The sequence below is a fragment of the Chinchilla lanigera genome, unplaced genomic scaffold (genome assembly GCF_000276665.1).
Source record: "Chinchilla lanigera isolate Chin_1 unplaced genomic scaffold, ChiLan1.0 scaffold00067, whole genome shotgun sequence".
NCBI classification, from domain to species: domain Eukaryota; kingdom Metazoa; phylum Chordata; class Mammalia; order Rodentia; family Chinchillidae; genus Chinchilla; species Chinchilla lanigera.
The window spans coordinates 4,809,660-4,830,319 of NW_004955468.1; the positions used below are offsets into that span (position 1 = coordinate 4,809,660).

Sequence of the window (20,660 nt, forward strand, 5' to 3'; positions counted from 1 at the left end):
CAGACTTGCAAGCAACATTGTTGTGGGCTCTAGGCCTCCAGCTGGACTTGTGGAGAACATTGCCATGAGCTCTAGGTCTCCAGCTGGACTCGTGCAGGACATAATCATGGGATCCAGGCCCTCAGCTGGATTCTTTGGGTGTCTAGTGTGTGGACAGATCTCTTGCACTCTTGCATTTGACACTTTGGGTGACTATTATAAACTAATCCTATAAATGATGTGTCCTGTATTAAATCTTTTCCCTTGTAAACCCTGATTACAACAGGGGAGGAGTTCCAAAGGTTTTCTTTCAATCTGAGCTTCTGATTCATCCAATGAATACAGAAAGTATTTCTTGGGCATTCCAACATCTCTGACCACTTGCTACCATGTGTGGAGCACTAAGTTCAATCCCCAATACCATAAAAAATAAACTGGTATTTAAAAAGCAACCTGTAAAAATGAAAATAAAACTTTAATGCTTGAGCAACTAATTTCAATTTAGGTGGTAATATTGGTGGTATTCTGAGATTGATTAAATAAATTGGATAAAACAAACGGAGGATATTTTATCATTCCTGGTGTCATGGTGAACTTGGAATTTTAGCTTGAGAAAAGAGGTATAAACTGGGTGTAATGAGATTTGTTTGTAACCCCAGTACTATGGGAGGCTGAGACAGGATCAAAAGTTGAAACTCAGCCTGGGTAACTTAATGACTAAGCAAGACGCTGTCTTGACATGTAAAATAAAAAAGGACTGGGGATATAGTTCAGTGAGAAGGCCCTGAGTTTAACTCCACACTTTTTAAGCTGGTACCCCAAAGAGCTATAACATCAGCATAAAGATCAAATATATGAAATCAGCATGGCCTCTGCCATCATTTGATGGGTAGGCTTCACCCATCAATCTCAAATGCCATACATAGAAAGAGGTCCCAGACTAACAGGACTTTGTCAAAAACAAATGGAAATTAACTGTGGCAGAAGAGAGCATTCTAGACCTCATATGATCCCTTAAAATATTTTTCAAGTGCAGTGCCTGTGTTAGTTTCCCATCACTATAACAAAATAGTTTAAAGAATCAACTTACTCAGAGAAATGGTTATTTTGACCCACAGTTTTGGAAGGTTCAGTTCATGTTGTCTGGGCCCATTGCTTTGGACCTGTAGTGAGGCAGCACATCCCAGTAGGAGCACACAGTAAAGCAAAACTATTCACTAATGGCCAGGAAGCAAATGGGAAAATAAAGAAAGGGCCAAGGCCAAACAGGACAAATACAATTTAATCTAAGCTCTTTTTATTGTGGTAGTTTTGGTGGTACTGGGACTTGAACTTAGGGCCTTCACAATGAACTATATCCCCAAACACACTCCCCTTTTAAAATTTTTTTATTTTGAGACAGTCTGATTAAGTTGCCCAAATTGAGCTTGAACTTTTAGTCCTCCTGCTTCAGGCTCTAGACACATACTACTACACCCAGCTTTAAACTTTTGGAGAAATTTCAGAAAATCAAAAACAGAAATATTTTTTAAAAAGAATTTTCTTCAATAGAGTAAAAGAGCCAAGCACAGTGGCACATACCTTTAGTTCCAACACTCGGGATGATGAGGCAGGAGGATCACCATGAGTTCAAGGCTAGCCTAGGCTACATAGTGAGTTCAAGGCCAGCCTGAACTACATAGGAAGACCCAGTCTAAAAAAAAATAGAGTGAAAGATTGACGGCTGTCTTCTAAAAGCAGGAAACAGAACCCACAGAAATGAGTCCAGGAAACAGAATTCAAATAAGTTACCATCCCAAAGCCACCTCAGAGTAGGGACTCGCTAATCAAGAGACCACACACACTGCCATTCCAAATTCCCCTGTTATGGCTTATATCTAGATATCCCTCCAAAGCCTCATGCATTCATAGGTGGGGCTTTTGGGAGCTGGCTGGATCTAGGGTGTATGATGCTGGCATTAAGGGTGTATAGTACTAAATTAGCCCATTGATTGGTTTAGCACAGTTCTGCATGTGGATAATGGGAAGGCCCACCCTGAGTGTGGATGGCACCACCCAAGCTGCTCTTAGCCTGAATGGAATAAAAGGGGAAGAGAAGCTTGCTTGGTTGCTGCTGCTTCTGCTGCCTCCTGCCTGCTCTGCCATGAGCTGTTTCTCCTCTGCGATGACCCTTGGCCATGCCATCCTGCCTTGGAACCAGCCAACTATGGACTGAAACATCTACAAACCATGAACTGAAGTAAGCCTTTCCTACTGTAATGTGTGGGTATCAGGTAATTTGTCCCAGCCATGAAAAAGTAACTAAGACATCCCCCTTATCCAAGGGAGACATCAGAAACTAATATGCATTCTTCCTGTCCAATTTTAAATTCTGTCTTTCCCACTACAGGCCCCTGCATTTTTGTTACTGTGGTTGTTCTGGAGTATTCACTAGGCTCCTTGAAAGACTCTGAACCAATTCCTTCCAATGAAGAAGTTCCTGCCTTCTGGATTATGCATGTTGCCATTGTTCCTGCTACTGCTTCTAGGTCTTTGACTGTGTGTACTTAAACATAGTCATGTCTTTGGAAAACCATGGTGGAATCTACACCTGCAGACTTTACTATGCCCCCTCCCATCCACTTCCATCTCCTTACAAATTGGTTCTTCACACGCTCTACTCCCTTAAAACTATCAGCCAGCCAAAACCCAATGGTACTGTATTAACACCCCTGATGGTTTGCTCCTAAATCATTATTATGGTTTTAGAGAATTATAGTTAGTTGTATTTGTTTGTTTTGCGGTGCTGGGGATTGAACACCAGTTATTCACACCAAGCTCCATCCCCAGCTTTTTTAACTTTTTATTTTGAGACAGGGTTTCATTAAGCTGCTAAATTCCTAGGCTGAGCTCAAACTTGCAGTTCTCCTGCCTCAACTTCCCAGAGTGCTAGGATTATGGCTAATTTTCTAATGATGCATGACAAATCCCATGAGTTATTAGTTATTAACTCCTGAATCTGTAGGTCAGAATGGCTGCTTATCTGCTCAAGCTCTCATAAGGCTAAAATTAAGGTGTCAGCCAGACTGGGTTCTCTCTCCTTTGGACCTCCAAGTCCTCTTCCAAATAAATGTGGTTATGGCACAATTTAGATCCTTAAGGCGGCCTGCACTCTTGCCACTTGGTCTCCTACACCTTTAGTTAAAAAGACTCCAATCCTCTCACACCTTCAACCTCTTTTGTCAGTAAGACCAAATCCTTTTTAAGAACTCACTTGATTAGGCCCACTGAAGACAGTCTCCCTCAGGTTAACTGACTTGGGAACCTTAACTGTATCTGAAAAATCCTTTCACAACAACATACAGATGAGTCCTTGATTGAATAACACAAGGAGGTAGGTTCATACCAGGGAACAGGAATCTTGGCACCATCTCAGAATTCTGCCCACTACCAGGGTGATTTCCTTTTCTGTTTATTAGTTGGTGTGCCTACTTTAATAAAGCCCTTCTCCTTTTTTTCTATCTTCTTCTTTCTTCCTCTCAGAATGGCTACAGGATGTTTTTCCGATTTAATATCATTCGTTGCTGACGTTATTCCCTTTTCCTCTGTCAGTAACTCTCACTTTCTTACTGCACTTGTTTACTTGCTCTCTTCCACAGCTCTTGCGGAGGTCTTCGGGGCGTTGGCAGCTCCCTCTGTCTAGAGTAAGGGCACGGTATAGGGAAGGAAGAAAAAGCCAAGACTCACTCTAGCGCTTCCCACCAAACCCTTTTGGGGTGGGCGGGGTCAGTGTCCTGACAGAGGGTGGGACCTGATGGGATAGAGCGGGAAGCAGCCCAGCAACGGGGACCACGCCCCCTGATGAGAGCAGCCAATCAGAACTTGAGGTGATGATTTCTCCTTTGTGAAGAACTGGTCTTTGAGGATCTGGGTCTTGGAATTCTGGGTAGAGTAAGGGGAGGAGTAGTGGCCTGGGCCTCTGTTTTCAAAACACTCGGACCTGTCTTTATCTGAGTGGAAAGATCATGGGCCCAAAAGGAGCGGGCGCAAAAGCAGCAGGCGCAAAAGCAGCAGGCGCAAAAGCAGCAGGCCCCAAACCAGAAGGCCCCACACCAGAAGGCCCAAGTGCCCCGCCTGCCCCGGAGGCCGCACCTCCTCCGGATGCTCCACCTGCCCCACCTGCCCCAGAGCAGACGCCTACACAGACGCAAGAAGAACTGGACTTCTATGCTCCGAGTTACGTATGTTTGACCTTCACGGCAATAATTCTTTTCCCTCCCCTGGGAATGCTAGGTCTTTACTTCAGCCGCCAGGTAAAATAATGCCACAGTCATGGCCCATCCTGTCCTCTACTTGCCCCCTTCATCCACTCCTGTGCTGGGACCTGTTTATTAGTTGGTGTGGAAATAAGTTTCCCCTTGACCATTCTCCCAAGGGATTCTGGAAGCCCATACCTATGCTCCCATCCCTACAGACCACAGAGGCCAACGAGAAGAGCGATTGGGAACAAGCTTATGCCAACTCAGCCCGAACTGGTTGGCTGGATGTATGCGCCATACTCATTGGTTTAGGCCTCATTTATGGATTGGTCCTATATTCGTGAAGCCCAGGCACAGCATGACAGGGGCTTATACCCCAATAGATCCACCCGCCAAGACACTGACCAGCCGCCATGCCAGAAACTCAAAGGCTGATTCACCTGCTAACAAGAAACCCACCAACCAAGGAACATAACATCCAAGCACCCCAGCAGCCTAGGAACAACTAGGCCTCCTGCCTGTACCACTTCAGCGCACTTGGCCTCCACAGTTATCTTCATCCACCTGGGGCTCCACTCGTCAGTGCCCTACATCCTCTGAGTTCCTCAACACTAGGCTGCTGTCTCAGAAAAAAAATAGTTCAATAAAACTGAAAAGAGTGTTCTGGCTTCGTGTGTGTGTGTGTGCGCGCGTGCGCACGCGTGTGTGCGTGTGTCACAGGGGTTATGTCTCCTAGGCTCTGTGAAAATCAGAATGTCCTAATTGTGAAGCCCAGAGACATGGAAATGGGATAAACGTGGGTTATAGTTTTCAGATATAGCTGACAAAGAGGCCCTCTCTTCCAATCTGGAAAAGTAACTGGTCCCCCATTCATACAAGAGGGGAAGTAGAGAGAGATTAGATCTCGGTATATCTACGAAGAGGTCCCTGTTGCCTGCATCTCAGGAACAGTAGTGTCAAAGACCCCAGATGTTGCTTGTATTTATTCTTTGCAGATAAGTCCTAGGCAGCCTATAAGATCTCAAAAAAGATAAACTACATGGTGGGGAGGTCTAGGAATAAAAGGCCTCAAACAGCCAAGTTAGATATCCCATGCCCCAGCTTGATGAGGATAAGGTGAGGTCCTTAGAAATTCCAACTGCCACAGCAAGATATGACCATCAGAGCGGAACGGGGATGATGTAGGAACCATCCACAATCAATAAAATCAGAGATCTAGGTGAAATGTGAACAACACCGGGGCTGCTTCTGGTGCCCTACCTTCATGAACAAAGCCACATTCACACCAGAACCCTAGAGTCAGCACAATGAAGTTTTCACTTCCAAGGAAAATGAGGATTACTGGTAGAAACTGAACTGTGGGAGAGACTCAACACTTCCCCAAACACCATGGCCTTCTCTTCCTAAGAGTGCTACTCAGCCATACTTTGTAGTTTCCCTGTGTGGTCACAAGGCTGACTTTGGTCCTGTGAGCAGATTTGATGAGTGCCACAAGCAAGCCTGGCCTTTAAACACTTCCACTGGGCACTGCTCCATAATCTTTCTTCCGTGGCCATCGGAGCAAGTGATGTGTAGGGTAATTTTAAGGTCATATATTGTAGAGATGGCAGAGCCCACCCCCATCACTTTGGGTTTCTGAATCATAGGAATGATCTCCATCTGCCTTGAGAGTTGAATGGAAAATAAACTATCCTATTGAGGCAGGACATGTCTGGTCTATTTCCATAGTCCCAACCATCCAAACCAAATCAGATGCAGAAAAAAAGTTGTTATTTTTATACATCTGGGGTTATAGCTTGAAATTTATACCCAACAGAGACACTCATCTGCTTGGGAGGTTTCTAGGAAATAATAAAAGAAGAAAGCAACAAAGATCCTTGTGACCTGAACTGTAGTTGTTACAATGCTGGCTGACTGTTCTGAAGTCTCAAGTGTCTGCATCAATTACATGTGCTTGTGTAACAATGCTCTGTGTTCTTGCGTGTCAGAGAAGGAGTTGTGTTAGTGGTGCAGTGATGGCAGACCTTTCAGAGCTTTCAATGATACAAACAGCTGGCTGTGGCACATGTGCCATAGGTTTGCCACCACTGGTCTGCACATCCAGTGCAGCTCTTGAAATTCCCAGGGGGAGGACAGTGGAGGATGAAGAAATGAAGACAACAGTCAGAATGCAGAAAGCTGAGGTCAGGTGGAGCCCCCTCTCCTGATGGGAGAAAAGGAACTGCCCAAGACCTGCAGTGCATTTATTTATACAATCCACAAGAGATTGATAACAGGTGAAAAACCCTCTCCTAATGAGAGAGAGAACCTGCCTAACAACTTGTTTGTCTGGCTCGCCTCAGGGACTCCATGTTCTGGGGCTGGGCTTGCTTTATCCCTGAATATGTGATGGATCTCCAGCTCAGCCACTCCCCACACTGATCTAGACAGTCAACCATTCCTGGCCATCCCCATGGTGCCGCAAGACTTGGAAAGCCAGTCTTCTTTCTTCTCAGCTTCAGCCCCTGGACTCCCCGACCCCAACCTGCATTCCACGCTCACACATTCAATTGGTATTTACCATCATGTAAATCTAAAACAAAAAAATTGCCTTCTTCCCCATTGAGACATCACCAATTGAATTGCTATAATGAAACATGTGGATTCAGCATTTTTACCCTTATCAGGGTAAAAGTTGAGCAAGTCAAAGTCCTCGGCTATAGTGTTTCTCTTGCTTTGAGGCACCAGGACTTCACAGAACATTTGCTAGTTTTGGACCTGGCCTTTGGCCTAAGCCTGTCCATGAGCCAGCTGCAGGTCTTGCCACAAGTCACTTAGGCCTAGAAAGACTCTCAGTTCATTTTTATGTCAATTTATTAATATCAATCACTGCCTGCTCTGCACTGCATCAAACTGGTCCTCCCATCTCTCTCTACTACTTCCCAGAGAATTAGGTCATGATTTTTTAAAATCTGTTTGTAGAGTATATATTTCCTTATAATTTTCTAAGTATGTTCCATGACTGAGGCCAGCGGTTTATAGGAATTACAACCTCTGTCTGCTCAAATTTTTGAAGTGCAAACCAACCCATGTACCCGCACTCTTTAAAATTTATTTTTATGGGGCTGGGGATTTAGCTCAGCGGCAAAAGCGCCTGCCTGGCAAGCGCAAGGTCGTGAGTTCGGTTCCCGGTACCGGAGAAAAACAAAACAAAACAAAACAAAAAAAAATTTAGAAAAATTTATTTTTATTTTTATCCTGCTTCCTCTCTTCCTCCTCATTCCTCCTCTTCTGTTTGTTTTCTTTCTTTCTTTTTTTTTTTTCTGGTACCAGGAATCAAACTCACAACGTTGCACTTGCCAGGCAGGTGCTGTGCTGCTGAGCTAAATCCCCAGCCCTCTTTACTCTGTTATATGTATCCCTACAGCCATAGTTCCTAAGCTCTCCAGAACTTCACAACTGCACTCAACAGTTTCTCATGTGCTCAAACAGACCAGGTATTTTTTCAATTCTCCCTTCCCCTGGATCCTAAAATCTGATCAGTTAGCTATGACTTTTGCACAACTTTCCCATGAAAAGACTCATAAAGATTCATGCAATGCAAAGGATATGGAAGAGAAGAGGCGCTCACTTTGTGGCTTGCATCTGACATATTTCCATTCTCAAAGGTACTTGCTGTCAGTAATTTGTCATGCTTTTTTCTGCTGATGTTCCACTGCACATGGAAATGCACAGATGTTCACACACATCGATGTTACCCTCTTTTTCTGCTTACCACTAAACCTTGAAGACTTCCCCCATGAGTACTAGAGATTTTCAACCCTAATAGCTTTTGTACCACTTGTGAATAATCTCCCTCTATACAGTACTTTTCTGGGCCACAAGATCAATTCCTAGTTTCTCAGACTTCCCTTTTCTTCCCCCAGTGATAACTCATAGGATTCCAGCACCTGGCCATAAACCTGGGGGTCTTTTTCTGGCTGGCAAACGAAACCTGCATGGCATAAGAGGGAGAATCTAAACAGGATAAGCAATTGCAATGGAAGATTTTGTTCCACATATACATGTTATTTCTAACCTCAGAACACTTTATGACACTCATTGTTACCATGTATCATGATTGTGACTTAACCCTTTAGAAGTCTTTGAGTATTAGGAAGTCTTTTCTTTTTCTTTTTTGTCTTTTTGAGACAGGGTCTCGCTATGCAGTTCAGGCTGGCCTTGAGCTCACTTTGTAGCTCAGGCTGGTCTCGAACTTGCAACGATCCTCCTGCCTCAGCCTCCTGAGTGCTGGGATTACAGGCGTGCACCAGTACGCCCGTCAGGAAGTCTTATTTATTCATATGTCACTCTTGATGAGGAAGAGGAGGAGGAAGAGGGTTTTAGAATCAAAATCCTATTTAAATCAACAGTGCCCTGGGTCTCCTCATTAAATTTTTTAACCAAGTGCATAAAAGTGCACAAATGATCAGTGTACACTAGTGTGTACAGTTTCATAGACAGCACTCAAGTAACCACCACCAAGTACAAGACATAGACCATTTCTGGCACCACAGAAGACTTCAGCCTGTTTTTATGTTTGTTTGTCTATTACATATTTGTAAAGGTTCTTTTTATGTCATAGAAATTAATCCTTTTTGTTAAATGTTGCAAATAATTTTAAAATTTTAAAATATTTTAAAATGGTGTCTGCTATTCTTTTTTTCTTTTTTCTTTTTTTGTCTTTCTGAGACAGGGTCTGAGTGCTGGGATTACAGGCGTGTGCCACCATACCCAGTGGTGTCTGCTATTCTTTCACAAAGAGATTTTTAAGTCTTATAAAGTCAAATTTATCAAAATTCACCTTTATGCTAGGTCTCATATCTTATTAGCAGAAATTTAAAATATGTTCCTATAGTTTCTCCCAATATTTTATGTTATTGTACAATTGTTTTTTATTCCATCTATACTATCCCTTTATTTATTTTTTGTATTATAGGCAATGATAGTCAAATTTTATTCTTCCAATTAGATATTCAAGTGCTCACTTCGGCAGCACATATACCAATTAGATATTCAATTGAAAAAATATTAATTTGTCTGTCCTTTCCCCCAACTTTAAATGTCACCTCTATGCAAAATTTCCGTATCAATGTGTAACTGCCCCTAGATTTTATTTCTGATCCAAAATCAATTTGAATTACTACAGTTTCATAGTGTTATCTGCTATTGATTTGGTCAAATCTCTCATTATTATTCCTCAAAAATTTCTTAGGAATTTTCATGCATTTCACTGTCCAGATGAGCTCTAGAATCTGCTTGCCATATTCCATTTTAAAACTCCTCTCTGCCTGGGTGTGGTGGTGCACACCTGTAATCCCAGCACTCAGAAGTTTGAGGCAGGAAGATTGCTGCCAGTTTAAGGCCAGCCTGGGCTACATAGTGAGTTCAAGTCTGGCCGTAACTGCATAGAGAGACCCTATCTTTAAGAAAAAAATCTGAATTAGATTGTATTATAGTGAGTTAGTTATCAAATTGAGGAGAATTAACACCTTTATGGTAAGCTTCCTACTCATAAACATGGTATGTCATTGTATTTCTACACCTTTGGGGTTATATTATCTATGATCAATAGACCTTTTTGCATTCCATATTATGGAGATAATCTAAGTTGTTATTTGGGGTGATTTTCTAATGTTGATATTGCGTGTGGCCATCTTACTAAAATTAACTGGTATAAAATTCTTTATTTTGCATGCGTGGATTATTTATTTGAAATGTATATTACTTATAGTACAATTTTAATACTTCACTTTGGGGGCTGGGGATTTAGCTCAACTTTTTTAGTTCTTTAGCTAAACCTTTCAATAGAGTATGAATTAGTATCAGTAATAGCAGGTATCCTAACCTTGTCTCCATCTCCATGTGGAGTAATTCCAGTGTTTTATTACTAAGTCACAAAATTGGTACAAACATCTGATAAAAATTCCATCTGTTTTACTATGTTCTGTTCTTGGCTTGCCAACATTTTTTAATTAGAAGTTCATGTTGAATTATATCAAGTACTGTACTTTTCAGTATCTATTAAGATGAGCACATGGAATTTTATTTCAGCCCACTAACAAAATTATTCCCAAGAAACCATACTTGTGCTCTGGGGAAAACTTATGGTCACAATCTATTATTCTTTTAATGCATGATATAGTTTGTTTATATCATATTTTGCAACTGTATTTACACATGAATCTGCCCTATAGTTTCTACCTTGGGGCCATTCTCATCCAGTTTACACACTGCCAGTGCCAGCAACATAAAATGAGTTGAAGGAAGTGTTCTGTGTATTTCTGTGTTCTGGAACCATTTCTATGACATAAGAATCAGCAACTTTTTCAAAGCTGGGGTGAACATACCTGCAAAATCTCCTGAGCCCGTGACTTTTTTTAGGTAGTAGATTCTGACTACTTTTTCTTCGTCTTCCTAATGATGGTAATAGCAGGAACTTCTAGTCAAGTGTAAGCTACTGTTCTTAGCATTTTCCGAGTATTAATTTTTTCATTTTTCATAGGGTCTTTGTGCCCTGTGGCCTGCATCTGTATAGACTGAGGAAGGGAGCACAGGAAGATGGAGGAGGTCACACAGTGAGTCAGCAGAGGAGCTGGAAGCCAGGCAGTCTGCCTCTCAGGCAGTTCTTACTCCCTAGATGGGCAACACTGCCTCCTGCTGACAGTTAGTAGCAATTCACTCTCTTAAATCTGTTCTGGGGTCATTTGTTTTAATTCAAGACATCTTTTCTTTAACAAATTACCTGCCACAGAGAGCTAACTTGAAGGTGCTTCCCTGCTGGTGCCAGGAGTGGTGCTGCATGCCTGTAATCCCTAAACTGCATAAAGAGACCCTGTCTCTTTTTTCTTTTTTTGAGACAGGGTCTCACTATGCAGTTCAGGCTGGCCTTGAGCTCACTTTGTAGCCCAGGCTGGCCTCGAACTCACAACGATCCTCTTGCCTCAGCCTCCCAAGTGCTGGGATTACAGGCATGCACCACCACGCCGGCTGTGAGATCCTGTCTCAAAAAAACCCAAAAAAACAAACAAAAAAATCCAACTCAGGCTAAACCTTACATCTCAAATAAATATTAATGTACAAAGTATCATAGATCTAAATGTGAAGTATAAAACTATTAAACTTAGGTGAAAGCAGAAGAAAATCTTTCTCACCTTGAGTTAAGCAAAGAGTTCTTCCCCATAATACCAAAAGTACATCCATAAAAGAAAAAAGTTAGATTTCATCAAAATTTAAAACTTTTGCTCTGCAAATTATACTGTTAAAAAAGGAGGGAAAGAGTAGCAGAAGTTAAAAGAATTAAGATGTGTTATGTACAGCTCTCCATGATGAATATGACTCTGTACTGCAAACATGTAACTAATAACTTTTTTTTTAATTTTTAAAAAGTTGGATGTGGTAGTGTACATCTGTAATCCCAGCACTTGGGAAGCTGAGGCAGGAGGATTGCTTTGAGTTTCAGTCTAGACTGGGCTATGCAGTGAGTTCAAGGCCACCCTGAACTACACACTAAGACCTTGTCTCAAAAAAAAAAAAAAAAATGGGCAAAAGATTTGAACAGATACTTCATCACCAAAGACGGTACACACGTGTCAAATAGCAGCAGCTTGTAAAGATCACCCTCCACTGCCAAGGAACCTGAGTCCAAGTGTTAAATCACATCACTCAAGGATGTCTAGTGCAACCCAAGTCTCCCAGGTCCAAGTCATTCTTGTCTCAAGTAGTCATCCCCCTACTCCCGCACCAAACTGACCAATCCACCCTAGAGAGTAGGACCACTGTACCAATCAGCAGCCAGGTTTTGGCTTCCCATCTCCCACTATACACAACTTCCAATCAACCAATAAAAGTAGAAAGGCTGGGAGGCAGGGCCTGCCTGGTCTCTATGGTAACCCCTGAGCCTGGCATAGCCCTGATAGTACCAGAACCTGGTGCTGCACTAGGGGGCGGGGATGGGGGCACACACCAGGGAGTAGGAGGGAGAAGGCGTAGTGGCAGGTAGGGGGTATCATAAGGAGGCAGAGAGGGTAGATAAGTGGATAAAGACATACTTAGAGGGGGCACAGGTTTAGGGGAATGGGGAGCTGTTCTAAGTGGATGGGGAATGAGCTCAAAGGGTCAGGAAGCTGGTTTGGGGGTAAAGAGAAGGTGTTAGAGGGAGAGCTTTATAAGGAGGCAAGGGCTTTATAAGCAGATAGAGAAGAGGCTATAATGGATAAACAGGGAGCAGAATCAGAGTTTATGGGCAGTCTTAGGAGGTACCAAGTGAGGGCAAGTTGGTGAGGGTAGTTGATGAGTTAGGGCAGGACCATGACTAATTCACGGGGAAAAGTGAGGGATAGAAAAGGGTCAGTGAAAGAGCTATTATAGACATTGTAAGTTTTATAGAGTGAGAGTCAGAAGGGAACCATGAATTTATAATGAAGGTTTTTTTTTTTTTCCAGTACCAGGAATCGAACTCATGACCCTGTGCTTGCCAGGCAGGTGCTGTGCCACTGAGCTAAATCCCCAATCCCTATAATGAAGGATCTAACAGATGAAAATATTAATGTGAGGGCCTCCTAGGGTGTTTTATAAGGGCACAGAGAAGACTGCTTTGGGGATAATGACAGTGTTATAGGAACAAAATGTTAGACGGCATCCGTTGACGTTTAAGGAGTAAGAGTCATCAGAGTCAGGAAATTTGGAAGGGATAGTAGAAGGGGCAAAGTGAGAAATAAAGTCTGGAGATCTTCAAAGTAACTGTGAGGACAGACAGGAAATTTTAAGATGCAGAGAAAAAGTTATATGAAAAGGGGGGATTTCAGGGTACAAAGGGTAAGGAGTTCTAACAGACAGGAATTAGACGTTAGAGGGCTCACAGATGGAGTGAGAGGGAGGTGATGAGAATTGGAAAGGGATTCAGGGAAGATTTTATAGCAGCTGAGGAGAAATGTGTTAGGGTAAGAAGCGAGGGAGGAAGAAGGAATGAAAGGGTTCCAAAGCCATACTCAGACCTAACCCACTCACTACCCCAGGAGTCTGAACATATGTATGATGAGTCCAGCAGACCTGTCAGGAGCTACTTCATCCTACCCATCCTGGCCATGGTCTTTTGCCTTCCTTCCGCCATTCCAGGCTTAATCTTTATTTTTTTATTTTTTTATTTTTTGGTTTTTCTCCGGTACTGGGAATTGAACTCATGACCTTGCACTTGCCAGGCAGGCACTGTGCCGCTGAGCTAAATCCCCAGCCCCTCCAGCCTTAATCTTATCCTACAAGGTGGGAATCTGCATCAGGCCTGCCAGTCTGCATCCCTCCACTCTGTCCTGGAACTGGCCCTTACTCAGCTTCTTTCTTATTCTCCCTCCTGTGCTAGAAGCCTGCCGGGGGCAGGGGTGGGGGGCTCCTGTAGGTTCAGACCCCCACCGTGGGTCCTTATGGTCTTGTAGCTCTCCCCATCCAGCAGCCCTTTTAAGCCCATCTTCATTTCCTTTCTCCCCTGAAACTCAGACAGTGCACTACAATCAGTCAGATGACTATGACCTCTACAATAGCTTTGTGCTTGGCCGTCACTGGCCACCTTACGGGCATTTTCTGCTACCCCATAATGCATCATATAGTATTCTTATTAAGGTTATTTCCCAGTTCATGAAAAAGCCACTAAATATAAACAATAGTGCAACTTAATCCTGGCTGTAAGCATTTATTTGGGCTTCGTAGGACACCTGTTCCTTAGTGTCCAGAGTACCAAGGTATTTGAAATCAGGAGGAGCCAGGCATGCTTGTGCATGTCTGTAACTCCAGCACTCTGGAAGCTGAGGCAGGAGGATCACTGTGAGTTAGAGGCCAACCTGGGCTCCATAGTAAGTTTAAGGCCAGCCTGAGCCATATACTAAGACCCTGGGGCTGGGGATTTAGCTCAGCAGCCAAAGCGCCTGCCTGGCAAGCGCAAGGTCATGAGTTCGGTTCCCGGTACCGGAGAAAAACCAAAAAAAAAAAAAAAAGTATATACTAAGACCCTGCTTCAAAAAAAAGAGAGAAAAACCTAAAATATTCTTCTTACTCTTGCACACCACTCAGTACCACCCTTCTGACACCAGATGTGATATGTACAGGACACACACACACACACACACACACACAAATTTTGACACCAGTTTCTCCAGCAAACAGCAATTAGATGTCTTAAAACTTAATTCAATTCTGCCAGTATCTACTTGGAACACCCGGTATCTACTTGGAAAACCCAGTCAGCCTTGATGCTGGTATTGTAAGTGGACAAAAATGAGGCTACAGCTTGGCAAAGAAGAGCCCTATCCTCCAGGACTGTGTGACCAATCAGGATGCTAGGAAGAACCCTGGCATGGGAGCTGGGTGAGCAGAAGCACTCTTTGGCAGTGGATTTTATACTCGGTTGTACACAATCACTGGACAATGACGCCATTATTTCCAGATAGAAAGACGTGGTGATGACAGCCCTACACAGAGACTGGGTGTCATGGGTGTGGGGCTCGGAATATTGAAGCAAGGCATTGTGGCTCTTAGTTACTTTTCTCTGTTGTTGAAACAAAAATACCCAACACCCAAAATTGGAGAGGGAAAGGTTCATTTAGATCACAGTTTATAGGGGTTTCAGTCCATCATTGGCTGGCTCCAACACAGGGTGGCTTTGCAGACAGGAATTGCAGAGGAGAACAGTTCACAGCAGGCAGAAGGAAGCAAAGCAAACAGAGATAAGGCAAGCCTCTCTCTGTCCCTTATATTGTATCCTGGCTACCAGGATTAAGGCAGTGCCAAACCAATCAGTGTATAGGTTTACTAATCACCCACCCATAATCCTAGCACACTCTATATTCAAACAACTATGAAAAAGCCCCACCTCTGAATGCAGGATGCTTTGGGGAGACATCTAGATACAAGTCATAACATTCTACCCCTGGTCCCCCAAAGACTCATGCACATTCCTTTATGCAAAAGACATTTAGTCCATATCCAAGAGTTGCCAAAGTCCTAACAGTTTCAGCATTGCTGAAAAGTGCAAGTGCAAAGTCTCTTCTGAGCTTTAAGGCAAACTCTTAGCTGCAAGCCCCTGTGAAAATAAAAAGATTAAACACTTCAAACATTCAATGGCACAAGATAGACATTTCCATTCCAAATGTTACAAATGGGGATATAAAGGAATGGACCAAATCGAGTCCAAAATCCAGCAGGACAAACATTAAGTCCCATAGTTCCATGTCCCTGGCAATCTATGGCAAGTGGTGAACTCCAAAGGACTTGGGTGGCTCCACCCCTATGGCACTTCCAGTGGTTGAATCTCCCAAGGCATCTATCTTAGGCCAGCTCTGCTCCCTCTTTGCAGTTTTCCTCAGATAACTCCATGTTCCTGGCTTCTCCAAACTTCTGGGATTTATGTTGCACTTTTAGCCTCACACACTGCCTGGCTTCCCAGGCCTTCTTCTGAAATCTGAGTGGAAGCCTTCCTGATCCCACAGCTCTTGCATTTTGCAAGCACCTAAAACTAGCACCACATGGATGACGCCAGGGTACAATGCCTGCTGGAGCAGTGGCCAGGATTCCTTCTCCCTTGGCTGTAGGAGTCAACTGCCTATGAACCAAATCCCAAGAAACAATTTCCTTAGGCTGCTGCATCCAGTGCAGCTTTCGAAGTTCCCGGTGGGGGAGGACAGTGAGAGGATGGAGAAATAAAGATAAGAGACAATATACAGAAAGCTGAGGTTGGCTGGAGCCCTCTCTCTGGCTGAGGAAAAGGAACTTCTCAACCACCACAGTGCATTTATTTATACACTCAGGAGACTGATGTCAATTTCAACACCTCTGCCTAGCAACTTTGCCTGGCTAACAATGACCACCTCGAGTTCTTGGACCTGGAACAGCTTGTTTTCATGGCTCACCTCACACATGTGATTGATTCCAGTTCTAGCTGCTCCCCACACCAGGCCACTGCCATTCTAGAGCATGGCTGTGGGGCTCTCTTCTCAAAGCAATGTCTTTCTCTTTCACCTTCACTGGAGTCCTGCTGGTTCTGGTGATGTCCTCAGGCTACCTTTTCTGTTGTCTTCTTCTAAAATACTTCGCTTTTTCTTGCAAGTTTCCTCAGCAACCAATTTCTCCTTTGTTCCATCTTTGCAAGCTGCAACTTTACTGGAGCTTCCTTTCTGGCCAAACAACGTTTTGAATCATTCTGCTGGATTCTTTGCTCTTGATTCTCAACATAAATCTGGCTAAAATCCCCCAGAAGTAGCCAAATCATTGCTGATATTGCTGCTATATTAAACTGCCTTGAAATTTCTTCTGCAACATTAATTAGTCCACTACACTTAATCTTAGTCTCAGGCAAAGTCTCTGGACACAAGCAAAATGCAAGTAAACTTTCTGCCAAGGTGTAACACACATTGTCTGGACTCTAATGGCCAATACAATCCTACTTCCCAGCAGAAACCTCTTGAGCCTGGTCTTTACCAGCAGCATTTCTGTCAGATTTTTGGTCTTCTGAGCTCTGACCAGAAATCTCCCACCAAGTACAGCCTAAGATGTTCCAGCTTTACTTTATCAGCTGGCATCTCCAAACCTTCCCAAACTCTTCCCCCTAGCCAGTCCAAAGGCTTCTGAACCACATGGTCAGGTATAGTCACAGCAACCACCCTGCTTCTCTAGTACCAAATTCTCACTTTTCTCTCATTGCTGAGACAAAATGCCCAACACTCAAAGTTAAAGGGGAAAAGGTTTATTTTAGTTCACAATCTGTAAGGGTTTCAGTCCCTCATCAGCTGGCTCCAAGGCAGGGTAGAACTGCAGACAGGTACTGCAGAGGTGAACAGGCAGAAGGCAGCAAAGCAAACAAGGGACAGGACAAGCCTCTCTCTGTCCCTTATATTGTATCAAGTCTACCAGGATCAAGGTGTTGCCAAACCAATCAGTGGACTGATGTAGTAATCAGCCACCCTTAATCCTAGCATCACACCATGAATCAGTCACACACTCCAGATCCAGTCACCTCTAAAAAATGCTCTCCTCATGAGGCTTTGGAGGACATCTAGACACAAACTATAACAGTGGCACACACCAGTGATTGCCAGTGCTCTGGGGGGTTGAAGAAGGAGGATCACAAGTTCAAACCCAGACTGTCAAGAAAGAATAGACAGCTGGGCTGGAGCTCTGGCTACATGGGAGGCTGGCAGATTATATAACTGTCACTTCTCCTGAATGTAAGGAGGGCATTATCTTGGGAGGTGAAGGCCTTGAAGGCAAAGGGAGAGAACTCAGATGCTAGACCACCCAAGAATGACAAGATTATGTAGTGAGCAGGGGCTGTAGGTGTAGCTCAGTGGTAGATCATTTGTGTGGCATGTGTGAGGGCCTGGTTCCAACTCCAGCACCATGAAAGAAGAGTCATCACGACAATATTCTCTGACTATCAAGCATATTAATATGCAGCCTCATCACACACAAAAGATAATGTAAACAACCAATATGTTAAAAACAATTTCTCAAGAAACTGATTTTATGCTTGTGTTAAACCTTACTAATTTGCTGGTGATTAACAAAAAATAATAAAAGCATGGCAGTTCAGAAAGTTTATGACTAGTATCATTCAAAAGAAAAATAGAGCCAGGCATATTGGTACATGCCTGTAATCCCAGCATTCAGGAGACTGAGGCAGGAGGATCATTGCAAGTTTGAGGCCAGCCTGGGCTCCATAGTGAGTTCCAGGCCAGCCTGAACTATATAGCAAGACATTGTTTAAAAAAATTAAAAGACTAGAAGCTGGTCACGGTAGCACACACCTGTAATCCTAGCACTCTGGAGTCTGAGGCAGAAGAATCATAATGAATTTGAGGTCAGCCTGGGCTAAATACTGAGTTTAAGGCCTGCCTGAACTACATAATGAAACTCTGTCTCAAAACAAAACAAAAAATAGATTACACAAAACATAAACAGCTGGAGTTTTTTAAATAAAGTACTTAATTGAGCAATGAGGAAGTGCTAAATTATATGGTAAAAGTATGTTTAGTAAGAAATTACCAAACTGTCATCCAACGTGGCTCAATCATTGGACATTCCCACCACTAATGAAAGAGAATTCCTTTTGCTCCAATTACATTTAGAGTTGTCAGTGTTTTGGATTTTGGTTATTCTAGGAGATGTGTAATCGTATGCCTTCTGTTTGTTTGTTTGGTTTGGTTTTTTTTGTTGTTCTTGTTTTTATTTTTGTTTTGAGACAGGGTCTTGCTCTACAGTCCAGGCTGGCCTAAAACTCAGGTCCTTCCTACCCAAGCCTCCCAAGTGCTCCACTGTTGTTGTTTGTAGTACTGGATATTGAACCCAGGGCCTTCCCACTGAACTATACCCCCAGCCTCTTTTGTTTTGAGACAGGGCCTCTTGGTTACTGTTTCCCTGGCTTCACTTGAACTTCTGATCATCCTGGTTCAACTAGAGTGCTGGGATTACAGTGTGTACCACCATCTCCAGCCTATTTTAATTAGCAATTCCCTGATGATATTGAGCATCTTTTCATTTATTTTTCATTTATGCATCTTTAGTGAGATATTTGATCATGCCTTTTGCGCATTTTTAATTGGGTTGTTTTTTTCCTTACTGTCGAACTTTAAGAGTTCTTCATATCTTTTAGATACAAGTTCTATATAAGGTTTGTGGTTTGCAAATATTTTCTCCTGGTCTGCAACTTATCTTTTCATTCTGTTTTTTTTTTTTTCCTTTTTTAGAATGTATCTTTTTTTATTTGAAAGAGAATAAAAAAATTTTAAAAACATTAAAAAGATACGAAAGTTCTTTTTTTTTTTTTTTTTTTTTAATCTTTTTGAGACAAGATCTAAAAATGCAGCTCAGGCTGGCCTTGAGCTCACTTTGTAGCCCAGGCTGGTCTCGAACACACAACAATCCTCCTGCCTCAGCCCCTCCGAGTGCTAGGATTACAGGTGTGTTCCACCACGCCCGGCTAATGCAAAATTTCAAAACAAGATCTTCTCATTCTCTTAACAACTAATTTATGTTAAAGTTCTCAAACATGTTCAAAGTTCCCGGGGGAATACTTGGGGGATATGGCAGCTGTTGAGAAACCAGACACTGAGGGGTCTCAGATGCCAGTCTTTTCTCCTGAAAGCCCACTGGTCTGCCCGGCAACCAACATCACTCTCTTCAACTTTTCAGTCCTTGAGAAGTGTCCGAATGTACCCTTACCTTTTCCCTCAAACCTGCTATCTTAGTGGTGATTATGGTCCTTTGTCCCTGGATCAGAAGCCTGAACCACCCCTTGCATGTCTCCTGGGCTCCTTACACCTAACAGGCTTTCACATTGTCCTCAACTTTTGCCTTGAGGCTGCTCTTTCTTCCAGGTTCCCATTTGAAGATCTGTCCCATCCAGATCCAAGCCCCAGGCCAGAGCCCTGAACCTTACCGTGGATGTCTACCATCACCACCACAGTCTAACTCCAGGGCCAGACCCATCAGTCTCCTCCTCTCAGCCCATTCTGGCCCAACACTGCCCCCACCCATCTTGCTCCTGCCTTTTCCCTGAATACCCAGGTTTAGTTTCATACCATCACCTTCCCCTCTGTTTGTTTATTCAAAAACTATTGACAGAGCCAGGTTCTGTGCTGGACACAGTGGTGAGTGAAAGGTCCTTAAAGCTGGCCATTTCTCAGGGCGCTATCTGAGCTGAGTTCTCTTCTGCTCTGGGCCTCACACTCACTCCCCTACACATCCAGATTGCTATCTTGGAGCCTGGTGGGCTCTCCAGAACTCTCAAGCTCCTGGGCCATCCCATAGACCATTTATGCTCTTTGTGGCCCAAATTCACCCAGCCTTGCTGCTTATTTCCTACTTAGTCATGCATCTACCTCCTCCACAGAGCTATGACCTCCATATCATGGGAACCGGGGCTGTCCTGTCACTAGTGTCCCAAGCATCGAGCAGGATAGCGTCTGCTCCACTAACATTTAGGAAATGGGAAGCAAGAACGAACACCTGGAAGACTGCATGCCAGGGAGATATTAGTATCATACTATCTGCCTCTCCTCCCCACTCAGACAAGAAACACCGTGTTTCTAAAATCAAAGAACGGGGCTGGGGATATAGCTCAGCAGCACAAGCACCTGTCTGGCAAGTGCAAGGTCCTGAGTTCAATCCCTGGCACCCAAAATAAACTAAAATAAAAAATAAAACTAAAATCAAAGAACAGTAAGTAGCCGGGCTTGTCATCCCAACACTCTGAGAGGCTGAACCACCAAGCTTGTTAAATTTGAACCCAGCTTGGGCAATTTAGCGACTGAGTGAGACCCAGTCTCAAAAAAAATATGTATAATAATAAAAGAAAGCAGGGCTGGGGCTCACTGGTACGGTGCTTGCCTAGCATCATGAGACCGTAAGTTCAATTTCCAGTACCACAAAATAAATGAAATA

General features: G+C 43.3%; 2 protein-coding genes across 5 annotated transcripts in view; one reads left to right on the forward strand and one right to left on the reverse strand.

Annotated features, from left to right (window-relative positions):
• Atp4a (ATPase, H+/K+ exchanging, alpha polypeptide) overlaps positions 1-20,660 on the reverse strand; it is a 66,172-nt gene that overhangs the window by 31,333 nt on the left and 14,179 nt on the right. The gene's annotated exons all lie outside the window — the stretch shown is intronic.
• LOC102023997 (uncharacterized protein C11orf91 homolog) lies at positions 3,854-4,878 on the forward strand. Of its 4 annotated transcripts, none has more exons than XM_013522385.1 (2): positions 3,854-4,271; positions 4,394-4,878. In XM_013522385.1, the coding sequence occupies exons 1-2, from the start codon at positions 3,984-3,986 to the stop codon at positions 4,559-4,561; spliced, it is 456 nt and encodes a 151-aa protein (XP_013377839.1). In that variant the 5' UTR covers positions 3,854-3,983; the 3' UTR covers positions 4,562-4,878. The 4 variants fall into 4 exon arrangements, with proteins under 4 accessions (XP_013377839.1, XP_005400125.1, XP_005400126.1 ...); XM_005400068.2 differs by having other exon boundaries at positions 3,857-4,271; positions 4,433-4,878; XM_005400069.2 differs by having other exon boundaries at positions 3,857-4,199; positions 4,433-4,878.